Source organism: Pleurodeles waltl, chromosome 8, assembly GCF_031143425.1.
Source record: "Pleurodeles waltl isolate 20211129_DDA chromosome 8, aPleWal1.hap1.20221129, whole genome shotgun sequence".
Lineage (NCBI taxonomy): Eukaryota > Metazoa > Chordata > Amphibia > Caudata > Salamandridae > Pleurodeles > Pleurodeles waltl.
The window spans coordinates 460944513-460967957 of NC_090447.1; the positions used below are offsets into that span (position 1 = coordinate 460944513).

The window sequence follows — 23445 nt, forward strand, 5'->3', positions numbered from 1 at the left end:
GGTTGGGAACCACTGGAGTGGAGTGTTGAAAGGTGGAGTAGAGTGCCGTGGAGTGTCGTAGAATGGAGAGGTGTAGAGTTTAGTAGAGTATTGTAGTGTGGAGTAAAATGTGGAGAAGAGTGGCGTAAAGTGAATTGGCATAGAGTGAAGTAGAGTGGCAGAGTGGAGTGGCGTAGGATGGAGGGAGTAGATTGAAATATTGTAGACTGGATTGTAGAGCCATAGAGTGGCATATAGTTTTGTGGAGTGTCTCAGTGGAGATGTGGAATGGAGGGGCATAGTATGGATTGCATAGAGTGAGTAAGGTGGAGCGGCATAGCGTAGAGTGGTGTGGAGCAAAGTGGCAGAGGGAGTTGGAGTGAAGTGTTGTAGTGTCAGAGTGGCTTGGAGTGTTGTAGAGTGGAGCAAATTGGAGTGGTGTAGCGTGGAGTAGAATGACCCAGAGTGAAGTGGTGCAGAGTGTCAGACTGGAGTAGTGTTGTAGAATGGAATGGTGTAGAGTGGAATGGCATGGGATGGAGTGTTGTAGAGTGGAATGTCGAGTGGAATTTTGTAGAGTGGAGTAGAGTGGCATATACTAGAGTTGCATACAGTGGACTGGAGTAGCGTAGAGTGCTGTAGAGTGGAGTAGATTGGCACGGAGTGGTGTAGAGGGGAGAAGAATGTCAGAGTAGGGTGCTGTAGAGTGAAGTGGTGTAGAGTGGAGTATAGTGTCAAAGCTGTGTAGATTGAAGTACACATGACGTGGTAGCGAATTGCTAACACAGACAGCACTATTTCAACTGAAATAACTATTACATTTGCACAGACGTACAGTTTTACTAATAAAACAACACAGCACACAAGCAATAATGTGTGCAAATAGCTTTGTTTTGATCGTATTAAAATATTTGTTCACACCACATTTCAGAATCACAAAATTGCTTCATTTGTGCTTTCCTAAATCTGATAAATATTGAAATATTTGCAGAGTTCATTTACAGACATTTAAAGTTTGTTGTGTACTGGAAAAAATAACATTGTACAGCCTTCCTCCAGCACATCCCTAGGACCCAGCATGATTGTCACATAAATCCTCTCACTTTTACGCCAGAGAAAGAAAAGTAAATACCAAGCTCCCTCGAAAGACAGAGCCCGACATTTCACCTCAGTCTTTATTGCAAAGCAAATGTGACAAGATAAGACCAAAATATAAAGGCCTGTTTACAGAAAGCGAGCACTGTTGAAAAAATACAGTAAACAAGCTATGCTCCATTGGAGTGACAAATACATATTGGACAGCCTAACACAAATAAAGCCAGTGTATAGAAAGCAAGCAATTTTGATTTACACAAAGCCAATGGCAAGCAATGGGCAGAGTGCATACCCAGAGAAGCTTTCTGAATATCCCCAAGAAGCCTTTGCAAAGAAGACAGCTGTGCTGTCTGGTAGCGTTTAACCCAAAAAGAGCTTGCAGAAGTATTACACAGAGAGAATTTGGCTCTATCCACTCACTGGTAGCCAGGAGTATGTTTTGATTGAGCAAACGTTTTGAATGCTTCCACAGAAAAAAGTGCTTCCCCTCCAAAAGTTATAATAAAGACAATCCTTCTATATCCATGGCTTGTCACACAAGGTAATCAACACCAAAGTCATTGAAGTTGGCAATGGCGGCAAGCCAACGATCATGGCTATAGGCCTGATCTGTGTATTATTAAATGTTATGATAAAGGTGCTGGGTCTGACATATTTGTTTTGAAAAGTTAAAGTCAATAGGCATTTAAATGTGGATTGTAATTACACTATATTAAAGCCTACAGATAGTTATTTAGTTACAAGGAATCTCACAGATTACCTTAGTAGGTAAGGGTTTTAGTGCTGGTTACCCACTCTGGCAAACCATGGGTATAGAGGATCTGTACTGTGAAAATCCTTGGGAAGGAGAGATATAATTTTGCTTAGTCAACTAACTTTGTATACATTTGTAATTTTATGAGTGTATGCCTGACGGCTTCCTTGTTGAAAAGCTTATGCTCAGTACAGTAGGTCTGAGTTAGTTATGGTGACAAACCAATGATAACAACAATAGGCTTGATTAGAGTGCAGGGAAGTGTTATGCCAGATGCATATCTCACCTGTTTATTATGAAATTAAAAAAGGTAGTACGCCTGGCTTATCTATTGGACTCTAACAGTAGATTATCACATCGTGTAGAAAGGTATTTGGTTATAAGTACTCTAACAGGTTAACAATAGTTGGCAATGGTTTTGGTCATCCACTCTGACAGAGTAGAATTTCACTGTGATGATTCTGGTTAGGGCCTCTTGAGAGGAGCTATATATTGTCTTGCCAACTGTAATTTGCACATATTTGTAAGCGTGTGCTCAATTGCTGCAAGCTTATGCACACTCCAGTAGGCCTATGTTGTGTATAGTGTCAAGAAATTGGTAAAAAGTAAAGGCCTTATTAGTTCACTGGGAAAGGATATGTCTATAGTGGAAAGTTATGACAAAGCAAGTAGGCCTAACACATTGTGAAAAGCATGTGTTAAAGGCAATATGCTTTTAAAGGTAGATTGTAATTAAACTGTGATAAAGCCTACAGGCTGTTATTTTGTTACATGAAACCTTGCAGCTTACTGTAGTAGGCAAGGGTTTTGGTGACCCACCCGAACATGCCACAGGGAATCAAGGATTTGTACTTCGGTAATTCTTACATGTTTCTATTAATAGGGACCTTATATTGCTTTGAAAACGGTATTTTGTTCACATTTGTTAGTTTAATACGGTTTACAGATTGTTGACTTGTAGGAAGGCTTATGACTAACACAGTAGGCTGAGTTAGTTATGGTGACAAGCCGATGATAAAGGATATATTCCTGAAAGGTTATAGTGAAACATAACACTGAAGGCAGTAGGCCTGAACTATTGATTGCGAAATGCTTATTTTAAAGTCAAAATGTATTTAAGGGTAGATTGTTACTACTCTTTATTTATTTTCAACTTTCTCCTATTATAGTTCTGTTTTCATTTTTTTGCTTTTCTTTTGTTTTTAATGTTTATTTAATTACTGTAGGATATTGTGGTTTTCCAGGCAAGGCCAACAGGCTGCTTGCCGCTCATTTCATCTGCAGTGTGCTGCATCACACGTGGCCCCTTCCTCTCAAGCAGGAAACCATTATGGAATGCTGTTGTCCATAGTGTATCATTGATTGAGCATTCCAAGAGGGCCAACACATTGGTTCTAAATGTAGTGGCCAGGCTCGAATGGAAAGTCGCTGCTATAATCAGATTTGTCATTGTGAACATATGCCCTCAATGTTTAGACAACATCATGTTTTCTTTTTTCTGCGTCTGTTCCTTTAATTTAGTGTGCATGTGTTGAATTTGTGTGTGTTTAGTGTAGCTGGGTCAGAGGGTGACTCTAAGAATGAGTCGATGGATGGATAAATGCACAAGTGCAAAGATGAGTCACAGGGTTAATGTAAGATTAATTATTGAGTGTGTAACATCAATGGCACAAAAGGCACTTTCATTCATAAGGCAGGGCTACCAGTACTGCAATGTTCATTTCTCAGTCTTCTGATGTAGCCTCTTCAAGCAAGAAAATTGTTACTCGCAGTTCTCCAATAGAAACCGCAGCACATTTCTTGGCTTCTTTCATAGCTTGTCCTGGGTTCTGTGACAAAACAGGAAGCAATCATTTTCCTGTTCCAGACTCTTCTAAATGAAACCTACCATTTCCCTGAAAACTGAACTCTTCAGACTTTCAGATTGACTCTAGGGGGATTCCATCTCAGGATTACTAGAAAAGGAAAGCTCACTTTCATCAACCTTATCAGGGAGTTTAAAGGTTAATAGAAAACAATGGTATTAGCAGTACCAAGAGGAAGGCACAAGACAATTTAAAGTTGTAGGATGTAAAATGTTATACGGGCCAACGAGTCCCAACAGAAGGAAAATGAACTCTCTACGGCGACAAGAACAGGGTATAGCTATTCCAGAGGGTCTGTTAAAAGCTAGACCTGCGCAGTCCAAGTACCAGCTACATTTACCATCTTGTTATTCCACATTGTCCTCCACTATCAGTATCTTTTGGTTTGATGGACATTAATATCTTTAATGCAAGAGGACCTCCACAGGAGCAGTGTTTGCTCTGAACACTGCAATTATTTGCGTTGATGTCTTAGAGACTAAGGCCCATATTTATACTCTGTTAGCGCCGAATTAGCATCATTTGTTTACTCTAATTCAGCGCAAACCTAACTCCATATTTATACTTTGGCGCTAGACACGTCGATAAGACGCAAGGTAGGCATTCCTGTCCAGAAAATGACCATATGGCCTTAGTGCCACATTTATCCCCATGCTCTAATCTAGCACAGTGGGGATGGGGGCTTTAACTAATGGCACTAAGTTTGCATAGTGCCATTATTTAACGCCTGGGTCAGGGCAGGCGTTAGGGGACCTGTGGGCCTTTTTTCATTGTCAGACCATGGGAAGAGCCCACAGGTGCCCTTCCCTGGCTCCAGGGATACCCCCACCCACACCAGAAGGACACCACAGGATGGGGGATCCATCCCAGGTAAGTCCCGGTAAGTATAATAATTATTTTTTTTTACCCACTCGGGGCCCTGACTTGGGGCCCCCTGCATGTCGCTGGCCCCAATGGCCAGGCCCATGGGACATCTGTCCCCTGGGCCTGGCCATAGGGGTAGTGGGCATGGCTCCTGTCTTTACTAAGAGAGGAGCCATGTCCATGAGGGTTGTGCACCAGGAAAGGGCGTTACACTGCTTAGAGGCATATTTTTTCCCCTCTTGACAGTGTAGCATCAATATTCGGTGCACAAGCTCTGGTTTACTCTACGCCTACTCCACCCGGTTAGCGTCCTTTACAAAGATGCTAACAGGGCATCAGCGCCGGCTAGCGGCATTCCATAAATATGGCACCCGGCCGGTGTCCAGGAATGGCGCTGATCGGCACTATACTTTTATATGCAAAACTGCGCTATTGCAGTTTTGGGTGTAAAAGTATAAATATGGGCCTAAGAGACTACCACAGTTTTTTTGCACGAGTCCAATCCATACAAATCTCAAACACATAAATGGAAAAGATATATGGTTGACATCTTTATGATTTGGTCCGGCAATGTCAAGAATCTTTCTGACTATGTTGCAAGGCTTGAAAAGGATTTAACCAGATTAGCGCTTCACTTTAAACAGCCGCTCAGATAGTATCCACTGCATATTACCATTAAGATACATGACAATCATCTGTACACCACCCATTATAAAAAGTCTTCTGAAAGAAACACTCTGCTTGAATATCATAGCCAATACCTGAGAGGCTTGACAGAAGCCCCAGCCCATTTTGGCAGTTCCAGAGATTGTTGATGAACTGCAAAGTGGAGGATGATTTCCTTAAGGAGGGTAGAAAACTGACCAACAAACCCATAGCAAAAGGATGTCTGCATAGCTTAGTGAAGCAATCCGTGAAGATCACAGTACTTGCCTTGCAAGAGCCTTCTTGCCAACCAAGATGAAAGGAAAACACCAGAAAAACATACCTGTACTCACACATACTGCCCCCATTCTAATAAGGTAGTGAAGATCATCAAAAAGCACTGAAATATTTTCACAACATACAATCTTGCATTGAACCTTTGTCTGTTCTCATTAAAGCATAGCCTTTACCAGACCTATCGATTACTAACAGCTGTCTCCCATCTATTACAGGCCCTTACAAATGCAGCTGCTGTGCAGCCTGTAATTATATCTGCCACAATAAGGTTTTTGAATGTCAAAACACCAACCATGAACAATTTTATCGGCCACAGTTAACAGAAAATTAAGACACTTCAGCAAGCACAGAAGCATAAGACCAAGGTTAAAAGCATTCAATTGGTTGAGCCATTTACATCTACAAATTACATTCTACGGCACATCATTGATGCAATCCAACCACCCCCCACCTCCGGAGGTGACATCGAAGCTAATTTTTTTGCAAGCAGGAATGCAACTGGATATTTTGCTGCTAATCAATTGACAGAGGACTTAATAACCTGGAAGAATGGAACTTAGTCATAAGCAACTGAGCTACCTACTTGAACTTTTTCACATTTAAGTTGGCACTAAACATCTCTTCTATCACTAGTCTCTTATAAGTACTAAGCATTCTGAACATATGTTCATTTTATCCTGAAGCGTTTGATACACAATGTTTTAACTGAACTATCCTCTATTATTGTATCGGCGCTGTAAATGTATACAGTTACTTTTTTGCCCACATTGGCTTTATGCGACTGATGATTAATTCTGCTTTTCACCAATGTGTAATAAATTTGCTTCACAAAGGCCTGATTCTCCTCTGCTACTGTTGCATCACGTAGCCCTCTACTTTCTTTCTCCTCGTCTTTCACACCCCATATCCCCTTGGTGATACCTGGACACATGCTACGCGGCATGATTTTCCCAGTGTTGACCACCATTTTTAAATCGTCAAGGTGGAGTGACACGCCACTTCCGATTTAGCTTGTGACAGTTGAGCTGTCGAGTCTGCTGTAATCCGATTCCGTGTATCCCTCCTAACCACTATTCCTGGTAAGTTACTGTGCCACACATTTTAGGCCTTTACCATTAGTTTTTTTTTTTGGTGATATTAACTCTGCTACGCTCTGTTACAGATCCACTGATATGTTCATTTCGGGTAAGTGCTATGCTCACACAACTCACAACAGCTGCGCAAAAATATGAAGTGTGGCGATTCCCCCATTTCTGTCAGTGACTTCATTTTTTTTCTTTGGTTAGGACCCATTGGCCCGCAGTACGTTTTACATCCTCCTAACCTTAAATTATCCTATGTCCAGCCGCTTGGTAGCGCCAATGCCATCGTTTTCTATTAACAGCAATAAGTGCTCCCACTGTCACATTACTAATAATGACATTTTAACTTTCTGACAAGATCAAAACACCAGTGACACCAACAAGTCAGACTCCTGGACCTTTGTAGTGATCACCTACGAACACATACAAGTTTTTTTTAACGTTGTTTTACCTTTATTGGTGAATACAACGTGTGCTACCTAGATGGGTATTAAGCTTGTGGCTGGCATTTCACGTGTAATTTGCATTATTTATTGAGCAATGGGTCAAATTGTGACCAGTAGTCAAATCATATTTTGTAGAATGAGTACTCAAAGAACCCATGTGCCATATTTACCCAAGGCTATTTGTGGTGTATTGGGTTGTTATGTATTCAAAACTTTTCCGAAGTAACCAATACCTGAAGGGGTTGGCCTGAAGCAACCTAATCGTCATGCTATTGACAGTAAGTACAGGCTAATTACTGCAATACCTAAAAAGTACTTCCACGTATAGCCAAGTTGTGAAGAAACCTTAAAAATGAACAGATACTACCACTGTAATAAACGCAACTTATCCTTGAAAACTAACTGCTGTTAAAATGACACACTAAACTCTGTGTCCACGTATCTGCCCAATATATGTAAACACTGTTTTTGACTTAAAATATTTGCAAATTACAAAAAGATCAAAATATTAATTTTATTTTTTTTATGTACAATAAAATCCGGCCTTTCAGCTTTAAATACATGCTACATGTGAACATAAAAACAGGTTTCTGTGCCTAAATGGGTCTAGCCCGTTTAGAATCCATTTACACCTTGCACAACCTTGTCAAGAAAAGGCAAGTGGAGCTTCCGCTGCGTTAAATAAAGTCAAAGGATGCCTTCTTGGTGCCTTGTTGTGCTCCAAAAAGTGTGCTCAATGAGAAGCTCTGTAGTCTGGCAGCCGAGCTCAATGTCCCAGGCGGTATTCCTCCAGTACATCACAGCACCTCACAAGAACCAGGCTCTCTCCTTGTTTCAACTCGCCCAGCGAATCAGGCAAAAGCATCAGGTCCACAGAGTGTATCCATTTCTGTCTTGCAAACTCTTCCTGTTCCTCATCTTCACACCAACATCATGGCGATTTAAGCCACAAAAGGTACATTTTCATACGAACAACTTGAAGGAACAGTCTTTTTTTTTTTCATTTAAAATCTCATTAATAGTTAGCTCTTGTGGAACAGGACCTAGAAAAAAGTTCAAAAGGTACAAATCTCCCACAATTTCTGTGTTTGTATAGACCACGCAGAAATTAATGTGGGCTAATAAAATAAAAAAATAAAATTACTCTAGTCCATTTCAATGTCTTATTTGTGTGTGACGCCGATCAGTGAGAACTGAAACTGCCAATGCAGGCTACATGATCTTCATGCCCGCTACTGGTGCCATCGCCATCTGAAAGAAAAGAAAAATAACAAGTAAATACCTCGAAAAAAATGCAAAGACATTTTCCGAGACCAATGTCCCATACTGGACTTTTTATTTGGATTGTTGAGTAAATAACGTCAGCATCCTCCATACTCAGATTCAAGTGCACTGTCCTGTGTTGGTTCATCTCATACCTTAGCAATAATAAATGGCTGGTGAGACTTGGGTATACCGTCAATGACCGGGCAGTCAAATACCAAGCACCACTCTACTTTGTCCCCAGACATTGCTCACCATGTTCATGGATCAGATGAGTGGGATGATGGCGGAGGTAGGTGTGTACATTCAACAATATCCGTATGAAGCTCAAAATAACACGATCATTATCACCTATGCCACATCCTTAATCCTAAACCATGCCTAAAAAGTATTCCAAATTCTATGTAATTGAACTTCCTCAGGCCACACTTCCTCACACCATCTAAAGTTCAATACAGACGGCCTTACGAAAAGTAAAGCAGATGTTTTTCTCCCTATGTAACTCTGGAAATTAAATCATTCATTCAGAAAACTTTATTTCGGGGTGACACCCCATAAAACATACATAAAAACCACAATACAAAAATACACAAAACAAGTCTAAAATGACTAATTTCATAATAGAAGTGCATGTGTATAATGAAAAGATGGACACTTATTCGAAACTAGTACATGGCAAAAACAATAATTCATTACACAAAATATTAAAAAAATAAAAATTAAAAAAAAACACAACAAGATCAACGTGCTTCCCAATTAACCAAACACAATACATAAAACTCCTAAGCAAAACACAATACAGGGAGGTGTATCCGACTTAAACCCTCTAAAGGAAGACAAAAACTGCCAGAAGCCTAAACTGAGGCACAAAGGGCAAATCCACCTTTTTTTTTTTTTTTAAACTGACCTTGATGGGGTTTTGAGATCGCTGATAGGGCAAGCAGTAACAATGCCGTATGCAGAAACATAATGCAGGTAGGTCAAGTATCTCTTCAATAAGATCATATCAACACCCTCCCAGCTCCTGTGCAAAGTGTCACAGTTGATATAAATCAGGAATAGTACACATAACAATGGCAGGGCATGGTTATCTATCACTTTGATCATGACCGTGTTAGTGAGTGGTCCAGTGGGTGCATCCATGGAAGGCTCCCTCAGATCAGTGAGCATGGCTGTCCAGGGTAGGGAGTCTTTCTCTATTTTGTCATCCCTGCTGACATGTTTCATTCGTACTTCTTCTGCTGAGGGGGCCCATTCAGTCATATTCCTGAGCCAGTTGGCATATCCAGGAGGGACTGCACTCAACCAAGTTATGGCTATTCGGAGTTTGGCTAGCGATCCATCTCCTTGCTAGATCATACGCTGACCAGAAGAATAACACATGCTCCATGTTTTCAATAGCATGATTATTACATAAAGAGCATATGCTGCTATCATCAGAGCAGCCTTTCCACCTTAAGGTGAAGCTTTTGATTTACAAAGTGCCAAAGTGAAATTTTTAAGGAAGGTTTTTTTTTTTTGATTGGCGAGGCTGTAATTCATCCATAAATGTCTCCAACAAAGGAAAGCTTTGAGGGTCTAAAAATGTTGTCATTAATCTCCCATTAGTAACACTCTGGTGCAACAAATCTACTACATGGTTCCAAAATAGATATTATATAAGGCTTTGGTAGCCGGAAAAATAGAAACAGGATTCAACCCTAATTCACCTAATCCCAACATCCCAACACACCTAGCCAGAAACAAACATGTCAGAGCCAGGAGAAGAGTGACCAGTGTATCAAGGTGCATAATTTCAATTAAACTGTCCCTGTAAGGGGTTAATTCACCAATTGTCCATAATCTGAGCCAAAGTAATAAGGGTCTCAGAGCTGCAAAATGTTCAACTTTCTTTAGAGCCATGTCAAATATAAAGGTATCAAGGGGGTACTTTGAGGTAAACTAAGGAGAGATCTGACAAGATCATTCGCTTTTACAGATTAACACCTTAGCTTTTTCAAAGCTCCACATCTTTACTCTGTAGAGAGCAGCAACTTGCACCCTAACTTTGTAAGCCTCCAACACTGGAGATAAATATTATGAAATTGTTGCACGTTGTCATTTTAGCACTGCTGCAGCCCTGTGCTGTGGTATGGACCTACCCTTCGCAATGTGAGGAATCCAAGGTAACCTGCTATCAGGTTTGATTCGTATATATACAAATCTTTCCACCTTTTCCAGATGGCTAGACCCTGAACTAATACTCCCCCTAATAGACTTATGCGGACTAATATTCTTTTGTAAATTTATTTTCAAGCCCTTTAAAAATCTCATAAGGCTTTACACTTGGCCAAAAGGTTCTGTAAATTCCTAGGATGTTCCTGTTAATAAAGTATCCTCTGCAAAATGTAGGGCTTAAGCAGGGGAGTCGTGTACAATCCAGCAAAGTCTCAATGACATGATTAATGTAAAGAGAGAAGAGGATAGGAACTGGAATGCATCCTTGGAGCACACCCCTGTGGACAGGAATGTGTTCTGTAAGCTCCCCCTTCCTGCCCAGCAGCCTAATGTATCAGAGCTAAATTATCCATGTTGGAAATGGCCATCTCTTCAAGGGTCAGTCCAACACTTTTTGCATCACTCCTCCTATGTTTGCTGGATTTTTGCTTCTGTTGCCCTTAGGACCCTAGCACTGGTTAACAGTGGTAAAGTACACAAAGTGCTTGTACTTACTCCCCTATCTATGGTTTGATTGGCATATTTAATTTAAGTGCAAGCCCCAGTAGGGTGGTAAACCAAATATCCAAGGCTTGTAAATTAAGTGCAAACAGTGGGCCTGCAGCACTTTGCAGGAGGCTGGCTCTCTATGTAGTGTGCAAAATCAGGCACACTGTGCAGAGAGTCCATGAAACCACGCGTTGGTTTACAGAGGCAAAAGCTATACCACCTAATGTTCTAATTTTTAGGGTAGCTTGGTCGAGCAGGTAGGCCAATCTTGGAGACATGCAAAGCGTTTGTTGCAATCACAGATCTAATAAAGTAAGACACACACTCAAAGGAATAACTTGAGACCCAGTTACAAAAATACTTCAGATTTTTATAAATGTTTTCAAGACCAAAGATCATCAAAATCAGGTAGGTATGTTTTAAGTAACTTTGAGGGTTGCTTGCAGGTCAGCAGGGCCACCCTGTGTGGTGGGGGGGTGTTCTGGTAGTTTCTGAAGTCCCTCGACTGGTGCTTCCTCCTCATCCTTTGGAGTCCGGTGTGGACTTTTCTTCTTGATGTCCGACACTGAGTAATCAGTACCCCAGGCTATTGCATGGCTCAGCCACTGGCGGGCACAGTGCCACCATACTTGGCACACTTGCAGGGTCTCTCCTCTGGGTCCGTCAGGTGAAATTTGGTCTGGCTGCGGCGTCTGGTTCCTTGGTCAGCAGCCAGTCAGTGAACTGGACTTCACTGGTCTTGTTGCAAAAGAGTGATGCCTTCATTCTGGAGGGAGATCTTCGGCGATTTTCAGCAGAGTGGGGATATTTAAGAGTCCTTCCGATGTCCAAGCAACCCCTCAGTGGTGACTGTCCTGGGTGCAGCAGGCAGGGTTTGGTGCCTTTTTCTTTGTGTAGCAGGAATGCATTTCTCGATTCTCAGTCTTCTTTGTTGTTGGCCTTCTGGTGTCCTTGGAATCTGATCTGCAGGTCTAGGGGTGCGCACTAAATAGTGCATTTTGTGGCGTGACCAATGGGTCATCTACCTTAGGGTGGCTACACCCACTAAGTGACCACTTCCTGTGGGCAGAGGTCACTTCCCTCTCCCCGATTGGCTCTTTCCCTACCATGCAGGAGGAAAATAAAATGTAGGGGTCACCTCCCATGCAACACCTTAGGAGTGGTGCAAGCTGGGGGTGGTCACTCCTCCTGACCTTTGTGCATTTTCCCGCTGTTCCTCCCGCCAAACGTGGGGGTCTGCAACGGGGCTAGCAGCCCGGCTGGGGGTCGAGTTTTAAGGGCGGAAAGCCCTTTAAAGCTCATAGGCAGGGCTGTGCACTTTCCTGGAGGAGGAGGAGGTGTAACACTTCCAGGAAGGGCTTTGTTTTCTGGACCAAGAGAGCACAGGCTCTCACCCCAGGGTTCCAGAATCCTGTCTGGTGGTGGCAGGCTGGTTGTGATCGGCCAGCAACAATGCCAGGGTAGTTAGCTTTTGCAGGAGGCACCTCTAGGGTGGCCCCTGGGTTGAATTTGCAATGAATCCAATACTGGTACCAGTTTGGATGCATCATCCGGAGTTGTTTGATAAACAACCCAGGGTGCAGTGGCCATCATATGCCTGTGAAACCTGTACTGACCAGTGTCCAGCACATGCATGTAAAATGGCTGATTTGTTCACTTACCATGTCCCAGGATTGGCAGGGAACAGTAGGGGCATATTGCTCAAGCATCTATGCCCACACATGCAGTATAGTGCACCCTGCCTTAGAGCTGGAAGGCCTGCTAGAGGGGTGACTTGCCTATACTACGTGCAGGATGTAGTGGGAGGCAGTGTGTAATGGACAGGGCACTCAGTGTACCAAGTCAGTTTTGCATTTTGGGATTGCACCAGGACATTCAGCCTGCAATGGCAGTACTGGGTGCACTTGGATGCATGGTCCCCGAGGGTGACACAATCTGTGCTGTTGTCCTCAGGGGCCTATCCTTAAGTACCTCGTGCACTGGGCACCTTAGTATCATTTACTAGGGACTTATAGGGGCACTTAAATGTGTTTAAATTGTGCCATCACAACAATTTTGGGAAACAGATCAGGACCAGGGAACTTGGTTATCAGGGGCCCTTGGCACTAACAACTTTGAAACCACATCAAATACCAGGCAAAAATGGGGGCTACCCATGTCAAAAGAGGCCCTTTCTCACACAGCTATTGTGCCATCCACTTACATCCACTTAAGTAGCACCTTAAAACATGTCCCAGGCCTGCCATTGCAGCCTGAATGCAGTGTCCCACTGCCTGTCAACTTGCCATCTAAAACCTCTTGCCAAGCCTTAAGTTCCCCTTTTATTACATATGAGTCACCCCTAAGGTAGGCCCTAGGAAGCACATAGGGCAGGGTTCTGTGTAATGAAAAGGCTGGAAAAGTACTTTTAATGTTTGTGTGTCCTGGTACCCCTCCCATAAGATCACATTGGGGATTCCTTATTACAGTCAAACTGTAAGTCCTAAATGTGAGGAGGTAGATATATCATGTTTGGTACCTATGAGATGGTAAAGATAAGCCCTCTTTAATGGTAATGTCAGATTTATCATTACAGTTTTGAAAATGCTACTGTTAGACAGTTGGCATTTTCCTGCCCCTAGCCATTGGTGTCTGCAGCCTGTCTTAGGTCACATGACCTGGGGTAGCTGACAGATAGACTTTGTGAATTTCTACCAGACAGTCACACAATAGTGTGATCAGCTGAGCCTCAATGGGCCATTAACTGGCTTGATGGTGCACAGTAGCTAAGCACAGCCCCATTTGCACCTGAATTGGCTATGCCCCATCGCCTCACAATAGGCCTAATGACTCTGTGTTGTCCCAGCAGCTAGGTTGGATCCAGGGCACGGGAGGCAAGAAACTCTCAGAACTTCAAAGAACCTTTCAATAAGCTTCTTCCACTACCTAGGAGGGCACCAATGTATGAAATAGGGCTCTCTGACCCACTCTTCAGTTCACTACTGGACCTGTGGAAGGACTCTAAGAGGACTATCTGCTGCTGTGTCCTACAGTGCACTCTGCTGCTATAACTGGAAGGACTGCTTTTCTGCCTGGTGCCTTCCTTGAACCCTCAAGATGCCAGCCCTGCTGTGAGCCCTGTATCTTCACTTGCACCCAGGACTTCCAGAAGTGACTCCAAAGGCTAGATTGCTGGCTTCCTGTTCAGAGCTACAGGGACATAACAGGCTCCCACCATCTTAAAGCCGCACCTTTACCTACCCAGATTGAGTCAGGAACCCCCAAGAGGTCTTCATACTCCTGGACCCTTGGTTGTGGTGCTAAAAGTGACCAGATATCCGTTGTTGGCACTTTTATCTTTTAGGCACTATTTTAAACCTTAAATTTTAAAAATTCATAGCTCCATTTCTACTTATTGGATTTTTGTCGTTTTGGTGCCACATGATGTATTGAAATGTATACTATTTTTCAAAATTGGTTTGGAAATTTTCTGGTGATATCTTTACACTTTATTACTGTTTGTGTTAATTTAGTGACTTTTTGTGGTTCACCCTGCAAGGGATTGTGGCTGTTGTTGGACCGGGGCTCACACCCTAGTCAACCAACAGCCTAAATTCTCACACTCCACAAAAGCATAAATCAAGTGCAATGAATCATTCTACCGATGGAAGCACATAAACACTCATTTGCACCAATGAAGGTGGTTGCTTTAGTAGTCAGGTGTTTTTCTGACTTTAGTCTGTGTGGCCATACCACTATCACTCTGTTTTTAAGAAATCTACACTGGCTCTCCTAGAAGGATTTTCTAAGTCATTTAACAACAACCCGTATACCTTCACTCCACTCTAAAATATTTAGACTTTTTTCAGCCCCTGTCTGGCTTTTAAACCAAAAACAAAACACTGTTTAGTTCACAACTTAAATTTCGCTAGGGGTTAAAAATCTGTTGATGAGAAATCAGCTTTGTGCCACCATGTGAAGGTGGTATTTCAAAGTGTGGTCTACCAATGTATACAAGCAAAAGAGTGATTGCCAAGATATTATGGAATGGGCTGATTGTTGTGTATATCCCGGAGTACAAAAATGACGATGTTCAAAAGTGCTGGTCGGCAGTTGACATTCTGAATGAAACAAAATCAACTGGCTGTCAGGAGGATACCACATTTGCACCTCATTGATTTTAGAGTTCCACTTAAATGCCAGTGCCCCACACATAAATGAGGACATAGAAATTGCTCCCAAGTGCCAATTGTTCCATGCTTCACTACAAGAGCACTAAAGTCATCTAGTATGGATTGTCCTTCGTGGGTCATCTAGATGAACAGGAGTTCACCAAGTATCTGGTTTACAATTTAAAAATGCCTTTTCTTTCAAATGATAACTTAGCCTGCATAAATGCATAATTTAGACAGTTCTATGTATAATACACTAAGCAAGTACACCCACTTCCTCCTGGAGGGCCACAATTAGGCAACCCAACTGAGCCTAATCTGGTCGCTTTCCTCCATCTGTTTAAAAAAAAAAAAAGTGAATAATTTGGTTGTAAGAGGTATTTTCACTGTTCTGGTCCTGTCTGGGGTCCAACGTGTTGTGTATATGTGAAATTTCAAGTGAAACAAGGAGCAGTGGTCTTCTTTATATGTGTATGCCTGGAAAGTGGTAACATTTAACTGTGCAGAAGGCCGTACAACAGCATCCCACACTTAGACTTATGAGATCACATTTTATATGCACTAAGTAAATAACTAACATGTAGATAACATGTTATGTTACTCCAGACCTCATTTTACAAGGTTAAAGGAATGTTTACCAAGTAAGGCTGTTGTCTCTCCGGCATCCTCCTTTGGGCTGTTGCAATGCTCTACAGATTCCTCAGTAGACGAAGATGGTAAGTTGTTTACTTCGCTCCTGTTATCCTCCTGAGTGATGCTCAAACTGCCAGCTGACACGCTGCCAGCCATAGAATCTGGAACAGCAATGTCAAGCGTGTCTTCAGCATCCACCTTAAAAATGATAAGGAAGGGTTACTTAAACACTGCCACTTATGCATAGCATTCTCAGCCTCCATGTGGCACGGGTAATCATGTTCAACTTTAATTAGCATTGAGTAGACATCTTTTTTTAACCAGGGGTATGGTTAGGCAAGCTTACTATCACTAGAGAATACTACTACACTTTAGATTTTAAATTTTAGGGGTGGGAGAGATTGCGTAATTATTTCTTCCAGATTTTTGTGTAAATCCATTAAAATTCAAAAAAATTACACAGTTCTAGCCATATGTGGCTTGCTGGTATCACATCATTTGTTTTTCATCCAAATGTGCATCTTGCATTAAATATTTTGTGAGTTAACAGTAGGAGGCTGGTTTAAATAGAAAATAGCTCTTTGTGAGATATTTTCTACGAAATCCAGTATCCACTGGTATAACACAAGACTTTAACCAACATGTGCGGTCAGGTAAAAAAAAAAAATGTGCAAAATCATGTAATGTGAAATTTTGAGAAATTTCAGGTAACACAAAAATTTAAGAATTTTGCCAGCATAATTAAAATTTCGCCCAACCTACAAAATAGCCCTTTACCTCATCTTTAAGTAAACGTTTCAGATTTTTTATATTGTTTTGTAGCAGGCCGTAGAAGACTTCAAGTCAACAAAAGTATTTTCAGAGGCTTCTCTTGTTTTGCATTTCTGTATATTTTACTTATTAACAAAGTATACAAGAAACAAGCAGCTTTGGACGTCATGATTCTAAATGAAATTACAGAGAAAGAAAGTGCAATTTGTAGTTAAGGCGGAGATATAATATGTCTAATTGGAAGTATCAGTGCTAAAAATCAAAATCGTCTGAACGCCAACACCAGCACGTGCTTCAATTTTTCCTTGTACACCTCCAGGCAACCCACCATGCTCCTATATAACACAATCCATTAACGGCAAGACAAGGTATAATAAATACAAAAAATAAAGACACAAGGGGGGCAGGAGGGATATCATGACCCGCTTTACCGCACTATCAGACACAGCAAATGGTGGGAGAATCAAAAATACTCTGCTGAGGTAGGAAAAAAAAAACAAGCAGTGGCAAAACCAACATGTCTGGCTTTAATGTACTTCGATATATAGACAAAGACATTCACAAATGCTATTTACGTGTGTTGAATGGATGCCATTTATCGCATAGAAGCCAGCCTTACTGACGTTGACATTGCTGCGAAAAAAGTAGCAAAAAATATGTTTTTGGCTATCAAATGTGTCTAGCAGATTAATATTTGAATGTGACATACAGTATATTGATTGAATATACTTTTGAAATGGAAGCACTTCTAGGAAGGCTGAATGATGCACCAAATAGCCAATGACATGAAGTGAGAGTGCGATCCTCCTCTAGATGCAGTCAAAAAAGCACCAGTAACAACAGGTCACACAGAAAGCTGTGCTGTTAAATCAGACCTTCATAAGGGAAAGATCAGCCATTTGAGTCTCCACTTTTAGCCTCACAACGATTTAAACACACAGAGAAGAAAAAAAATGTAGAAAGTAAATCAGGAGGACAAGTGGGGGGGCCTAAACCACCACCTCAAATACAGAAAAGGCCGCTATTTGAATCTGAAAAGTAAGGAAAAAAGAAACAAACAGCCAAATCATAAGGCATCAAGGATATTCACAGTTATCTGAGTGGCTGTTCTTGTCCACCTCGCCCCATCGTCTTCCAAGAGTGTGCTCCGAGGGCTTTTTTGAGCGTTGGAGAACAGGGAGGCTCTGCACAGAAGGCGACCATACCGAGTATGGCTTCAGGCTCAGGGGGAGGATTGGTCACGTGTGGCCAAAAGCCGTACCCTAAGGGCTGTGACAGCAAGTGCGGGGAAACAGGAGCAGGGTGCGACCTGTGGCAGAGGCCTGGCAGCGAGTCTCTCTCTCCCCCGAAGATTTGCTCATAGGCATGAATGAACAGTTCAAGAGTCTTGCCATCTTTCTGTTTTCTTTACTGTACTTAGCTCAGTTAAAATACATAAAAAGGACATTTTGTGAAAACTGCTAGCATTAGTCCATCTTAATCTTGGTCATAAAAACACAATCTTCATAAACTGCAGGCTATACAGCTTGGGTCAGCATTGTTTACTGACACATAGAAAATGTAATGTCAAATCACAATGTTGACATAAGCTTCACTGGCTTCAATTTAATAATATTGATTGTGTGAGGTGTACACTTCTATTTAATGGACAGCCAAAAAAATGTTTTTGCACAGTTAGCAGTTATCTAGCCCTAGGACCACATGACTATTGCAGGAGGGATCAAGCTAATGTAAATGTATGAAAATAAAATATTCAGTATATTATTTCACATACATAGGTAACCGTGTCAGCCTTGAACCCCTATATAGCATGGTAGCAGAATACTCACACATAAAACATATTTGATTCCAACTTTGCTTGAATTATGGAAATAAAAACGTTTAGAAATGTGCCCACCAACCTCAAACAGCAAGAAAGTAAATGCACATTTCCAAAGGCTGAAACTTCCCACTGGATGAAGACCAGCTGTCTAAAGCTGAACACCGACAAGACCACAATTGTGATCTTAAGGAAAACCACATCACTGAGAGACTCCACCTGGTGGCCGATAGAGCCAGGACGGACACCCATCTCCACCACCCATGCCAAGAACATTAGGATAATCAGCAGCAAATTCAACATGCCCCCCCCCCGCAATTCAAACTTCTTACCAACACTTTGAAGGCTCTATATAACACTCGACCAGCATACGTCAACAATCATATCTGTTTTCACAAACTTCCAGACAGCTCAGCTCATCCAGACACCCACTTCCACAAATCCCACACATACCGAAAACCAGGTCTGGCAGTCGAGCCTGCTCCTACATTGCTCCTAAAGTGTGGAAGGACCTGCTGCTACACGCAAGAGCCTCCGCCTCGATTCTTGAATTACACAAGAAGCTGATGGCCTCGCTTTTCAAGCAATCACACTAAGCTCTAGGTGTGCGTACACTCCACACCTGCTCAGTGCCAGGATTCCCTCCTGGGTGATCGTGCATTCTAAAAATCCGCATAACACAGCAACAAAGAAATGGAAGTAGCAAAGATAAATTGGGAGCAATGAGTACACACAGCCAGATAGCGCACAAACAGCTATTTTACAACAGAGGAAGACACTCCTCTACAGTATTTGATATGAACATGCAGTAATGCAAGTGACGCTATAATTAAAACAGGTGGTGCTGCAGAACATAAAAAAGGCCGAAATGATAAAATCACCAACTAGTCATAATAACCTACACAGGTGATTCCAATGGTTTCCGTATTTTTATGTCATGCAGTATTATGCCACGTGATCCACGTTAAATGGGTCACAGCAGAGGGGCACGCGCTACCATCTTTCTGACTCTATCATGATTTTAAAGAACTTGCTCCACTGAGAACACACTGCATGATGGAAAAGAAGTCTTTCTACCGCTATTGCCTCTTTTCATGGAGCTCCGACAATCCACAAGCCTTCGCGCACATCATGTGGTTCTCTCTTTGCTGCATACGCAGAAGCGAATGCATTATACCTACCCAAAACCCAAGTGCTTTGATAACATCCAATTTACACATTGGACAAGTTCTGTGTTCAAGCAGCCACGGGTCAATGCACACTCGATGGAAAATATGCCTAGGAAAAACAAAGAAGAGTTTATTAAAATATGTTAATCAAAAATCTGCCAGCATCTAGTTTAATATTCAGCTCTTAAGGTTAAACTAAACATCAACGGTAAACAATGACTATGGTGCGGATACACCTGCAGGCAAGGAAGGCTGGGCGTTCAAGCCTACTACAAAATCGCACTCCTGTCGATTTATTAGGAGTGTCTGTGTCTCTTTCGTATTGTTCAAACAGAAATAAATGTGGTATAAAACAAGGCTTTTAAAAATTTGCAGAGCCTCAAATTATGTTCACATTGAAACTAAATCTAGGATGGAATGCTCTGCATCACTGTTGAGACAGACCAACGATTAAAGGACTCTGCTGCAGAAGCTATCTAGTGCCTAGATGCCATTGGTAACAAACGTCAGCGAGCTGGATCATTCGTTCGGAGCTGTAAAAAGAGATCTATACCACCAGTGGTATAACACAAAATGATGGGGCCCTGTGCAAATGTGATGAGGGGCCAAGAGCCTCCCATTTCTTCCAAATATGCACTGGCCATCGGCTGAATGGGGGCGCCAGGCCCCTCAAGGGCGGCTTTCACTCCCCCAAGCCTCCTATGCCGCAGAAGCCTGTGTTACGCCACTGTACATCACTGAATTAGTTTGCACTGACACCGGTCTTCGACAGAGTTACAAAGAGGGAGGACTGTGGTAGCAATCATAACATGAACTATAACTCATATGCCTGCTTAAAGATGCTCTCATGATGCACACAACGCCGAAGAAATAACAAGATGAGCTATGAAAACTCAGAATGATCTACACAACTCAGTTTCGCAAAGTGAGGAATTTTGGATAGTTCACATCCACATCGATTTTGAAGCCATCAAAAAAACCTTAACGGTTTTTCTATAACGCCAGGTTTGACCTATGACAACACTTGGCCTCACAGAGATGGGTGCGATACCCCAAGTCTGGCGAGGCCTGCATACTCAAGGTGCCTTATGGTAAAAAAAGCTGTTAATTTGTCACATGCAAATAGAGGACCATTACACGTCTAAGGTTAGAAAGTCCATAAAAATGTCATGCTGAAGAACAACGAGAACCACTGCAAGTCATGCAAGATGGGGTTTTGGGCACCTGAAGCAAGGGACAAGTTTCATTATTAAAGCTGCATCAATGGCCCTTACCTTGTACTTGTGTGTGAAACATACCGCAAGCTTTGCATATAGTGAACTCAGCATTCAAGATGTGATAACATGCTTGGAAGTGAGAAGAGAGAACTCCATCTCCCAAAATTCGTCAGAGCGAAAAAGCCTCAGTAGTCATGTATGCGCCCATGCCCAAACTGTGGTAAAATGTTGTCTAGGTACGTCACAATTGGCGGGGTGCACTTTGATAGCGACTCACACTCCTGTAGTCCCAAGAGACTTGCAGAAGCCACAATTACAAGTTCCACCTTGTCCATGCTTCACTTAAATGCAAGCCTCTACTCCATTGGCCACTTTGGCCAAGCGAGGGTCAGAGAACCAATAGAACATTTCAGGGTCACCTTGGAATTAAACAGCGGAGGGTGTCATCAGCATGTCGCCCAATGACACTTCCAGTGACGTAACGTATACAATAGCAGGGGGCGTGTAAAGACCCCTTCAGGACCTAAAGCGCAGCTACAGCCACAGGTTACACAAGGACTCAGTGCTCATGGACCCCACCATATTTATTTCCTTATATTGTCTCTGTTCCAGTTACACGGCTTCAACCCTTTCAGACATTCACATTTCTTCCAATGAGTAAGACATTGTAAGGACGGACTTTGGCAGACACTGTTTAGTGTTCTTTGTAGAACATAAAAAGGGTCCGGGGTAAGAACAGAACTATATAAAGCAAAAGTAAAACAGCCGCCTGTTGCAAAGTGGTCCCCAGGTAGTTGCGTGGCCACCGAATGCCACAGCAGCACCTCATGATCATTATCACAGGCCGCAGAGTACTGATTCAAAGGACTGAGATAGTGTCCCGCTCGGAGGCAAAACCAAAATTTAAGCTTCAGAGTAAACTGCGTGCCATCCAAGAATCCATCTTCCCTTAGAAAATATTCTAGTCAGGTCAAGACAGCTTTCTCCAATAAGTTCCCTAAAAAAAAACGATTTTGTAGAGAAGATGATAGCTGGTTTCTTCATTAATATGTAAAAAGCCATGCAAAGATAAATCCGCAGATTATCTCCACGAAACATGAAGCGACTGCTTTGAAAGTTTCCATAAGAGCCATGGTGGGAGTGGAATAAAGGCGGTCTACTCCACATCAGCACCAAGCACAAGCAGTGCACGGTTGGGAAATAAGTGGCTTTCTCACAAGAGGTGCGCGTGACACTTGGGGCAGACTAGGGGCTGAGCTGATTGGCCTACGCCAGCACGTACTTTATCCATAACAAGTCAATGGAGTTCACTGCATCATATTTCAGTCACAGAAAAACATGATGAACGCGCAGTCTGGGAGAATCAAGCTGCTCACCCATCTGGGTTGTTCTCTAAATGCTGATGGCAATAAAGGCTTTCTTCATAGTAAATGCCATTTTCTGACACTTCCTCTGGCCGAGTCTTAGAGCTGCCTGGCTAAAACCCTATACGGATTACACAAGCTCCTAGCATGTACCCTCAGAACCCTCGACAGGACACTACTGGCCTCTCATTGTCCCTGGATCAAGAACCCCTCTGAGAAAAGCATCCTCATCAATGGCTGTGATAAGTTTGAAATGGCATTTCTGCACAAAGTCACCAGAACTGTCATTGATAGAAGGATTGCTGTGCAAGCTCTGCCTCATGTGTCTCGTGGCTCTCTCAAACATTTCTGTCTGCCCTGAGCCCATCAGCAAGCGAGAATCGGGGAGATCACACAGCTGCTATCAACTAGTGGAGAAAACTGGCCATGCTAAGCAAAAGTAAACTGTGAACAAACTACAGTGGAAATGCTGGCCTCACCACAGATGAGAAAATGTGCAACTAATTAAAACCTGCCTTCAGGGTCATAGGAAGATGTTTGTTCAACACTACCACTGTCGGTTTGTGTGTGGTGTCCAAGCCGAAAGAATGTAAAGAAGACCAGGACAAAAAAAAAAAAAAAGACGATTTTAACATTGCCAGAAGCACAAAACAGGTGCCAAGAGAAGCGGACTTCACAAGAACACGGGAACGTTTGTTCAGATTCAGACAGAGAGTAAAAATTTACTTCTGCGACATGATGTACTCATTCCTCGAGACGAGCTAAACACCACTGCCGCACATGACAAAAGTATACCCCAAAATCAAGACATAGATAACTACATCTGCCTCGACGCTGGGGTACAGTCAACCAAGAAGAAGGTCGGGGGACAGTGTGGTTTACAGATTGTCATGTGAATGTTCCTTGTAACCTGCACACCGCAGCCACTGCTCCCTTCCTCCCATTATTTTCTTGCCAAAGGACAGAGGTTTGAGATCCTTTCCTGAAAAAATGAGGAGGATTGTGTAGTAAGTGTCGAAAACTCCACAGCTGCGCTTTTACCAAAATTCAACAAGACTACTGCTAGGTTGGGGCCATGGGTATAAATTTTAAGAAATGGAGACTACTTGCAAACTATATTTTCTTCCTCACCCCGACCCCCCTCATTTTTCCGTAGATGTTTAAGATGTCATTGCCAAAGTATTTTATGAACTATGAACACATAGAAAATACATTTACAAACTGATATGTTGCATAAAGCGAAACATCGCCTCCTTGTAGCCAATGGGCTGCAGCATGCTTAATACTCTCAAAGCTGCTTGTGCTTCCTCACAAGCAACTGGGAT

At 42.4% G+C, this 23445-nt stretch overlaps 1 protein-coding gene across 2 annotated transcripts in view; it reads right to left on the bottom strand.

The window, feature by feature from the left end:
• Positions 1–7527: 7527 nt before the first annotated feature.
• Positions 7528–23445, bottom strand: part of RNF149 (ring finger protein 149) — a 93401-nt gene continuing 77483 nt past the window's right edge. For both annotated transcript variants that reach the window (XM_069204413.1, XM_069204411.1), the window contains 3 exons: positions 19552–19648; positions 15786–15978; positions 7528–8278 (listed from right to left, as the gene is read on the bottom strand). In XM_069204413.1, coding sequence (XP_069060514.1) covers positions 8211–8278; positions 15786–15978; positions 19552–19648 — 358 coding nt within the window. In that variant the 3' untranslated portion in view covers positions 7528–8210. The remainder of the gene's footprint in view (positions 8279–15785; positions 15979–19551; positions 19649–23445) is intronic.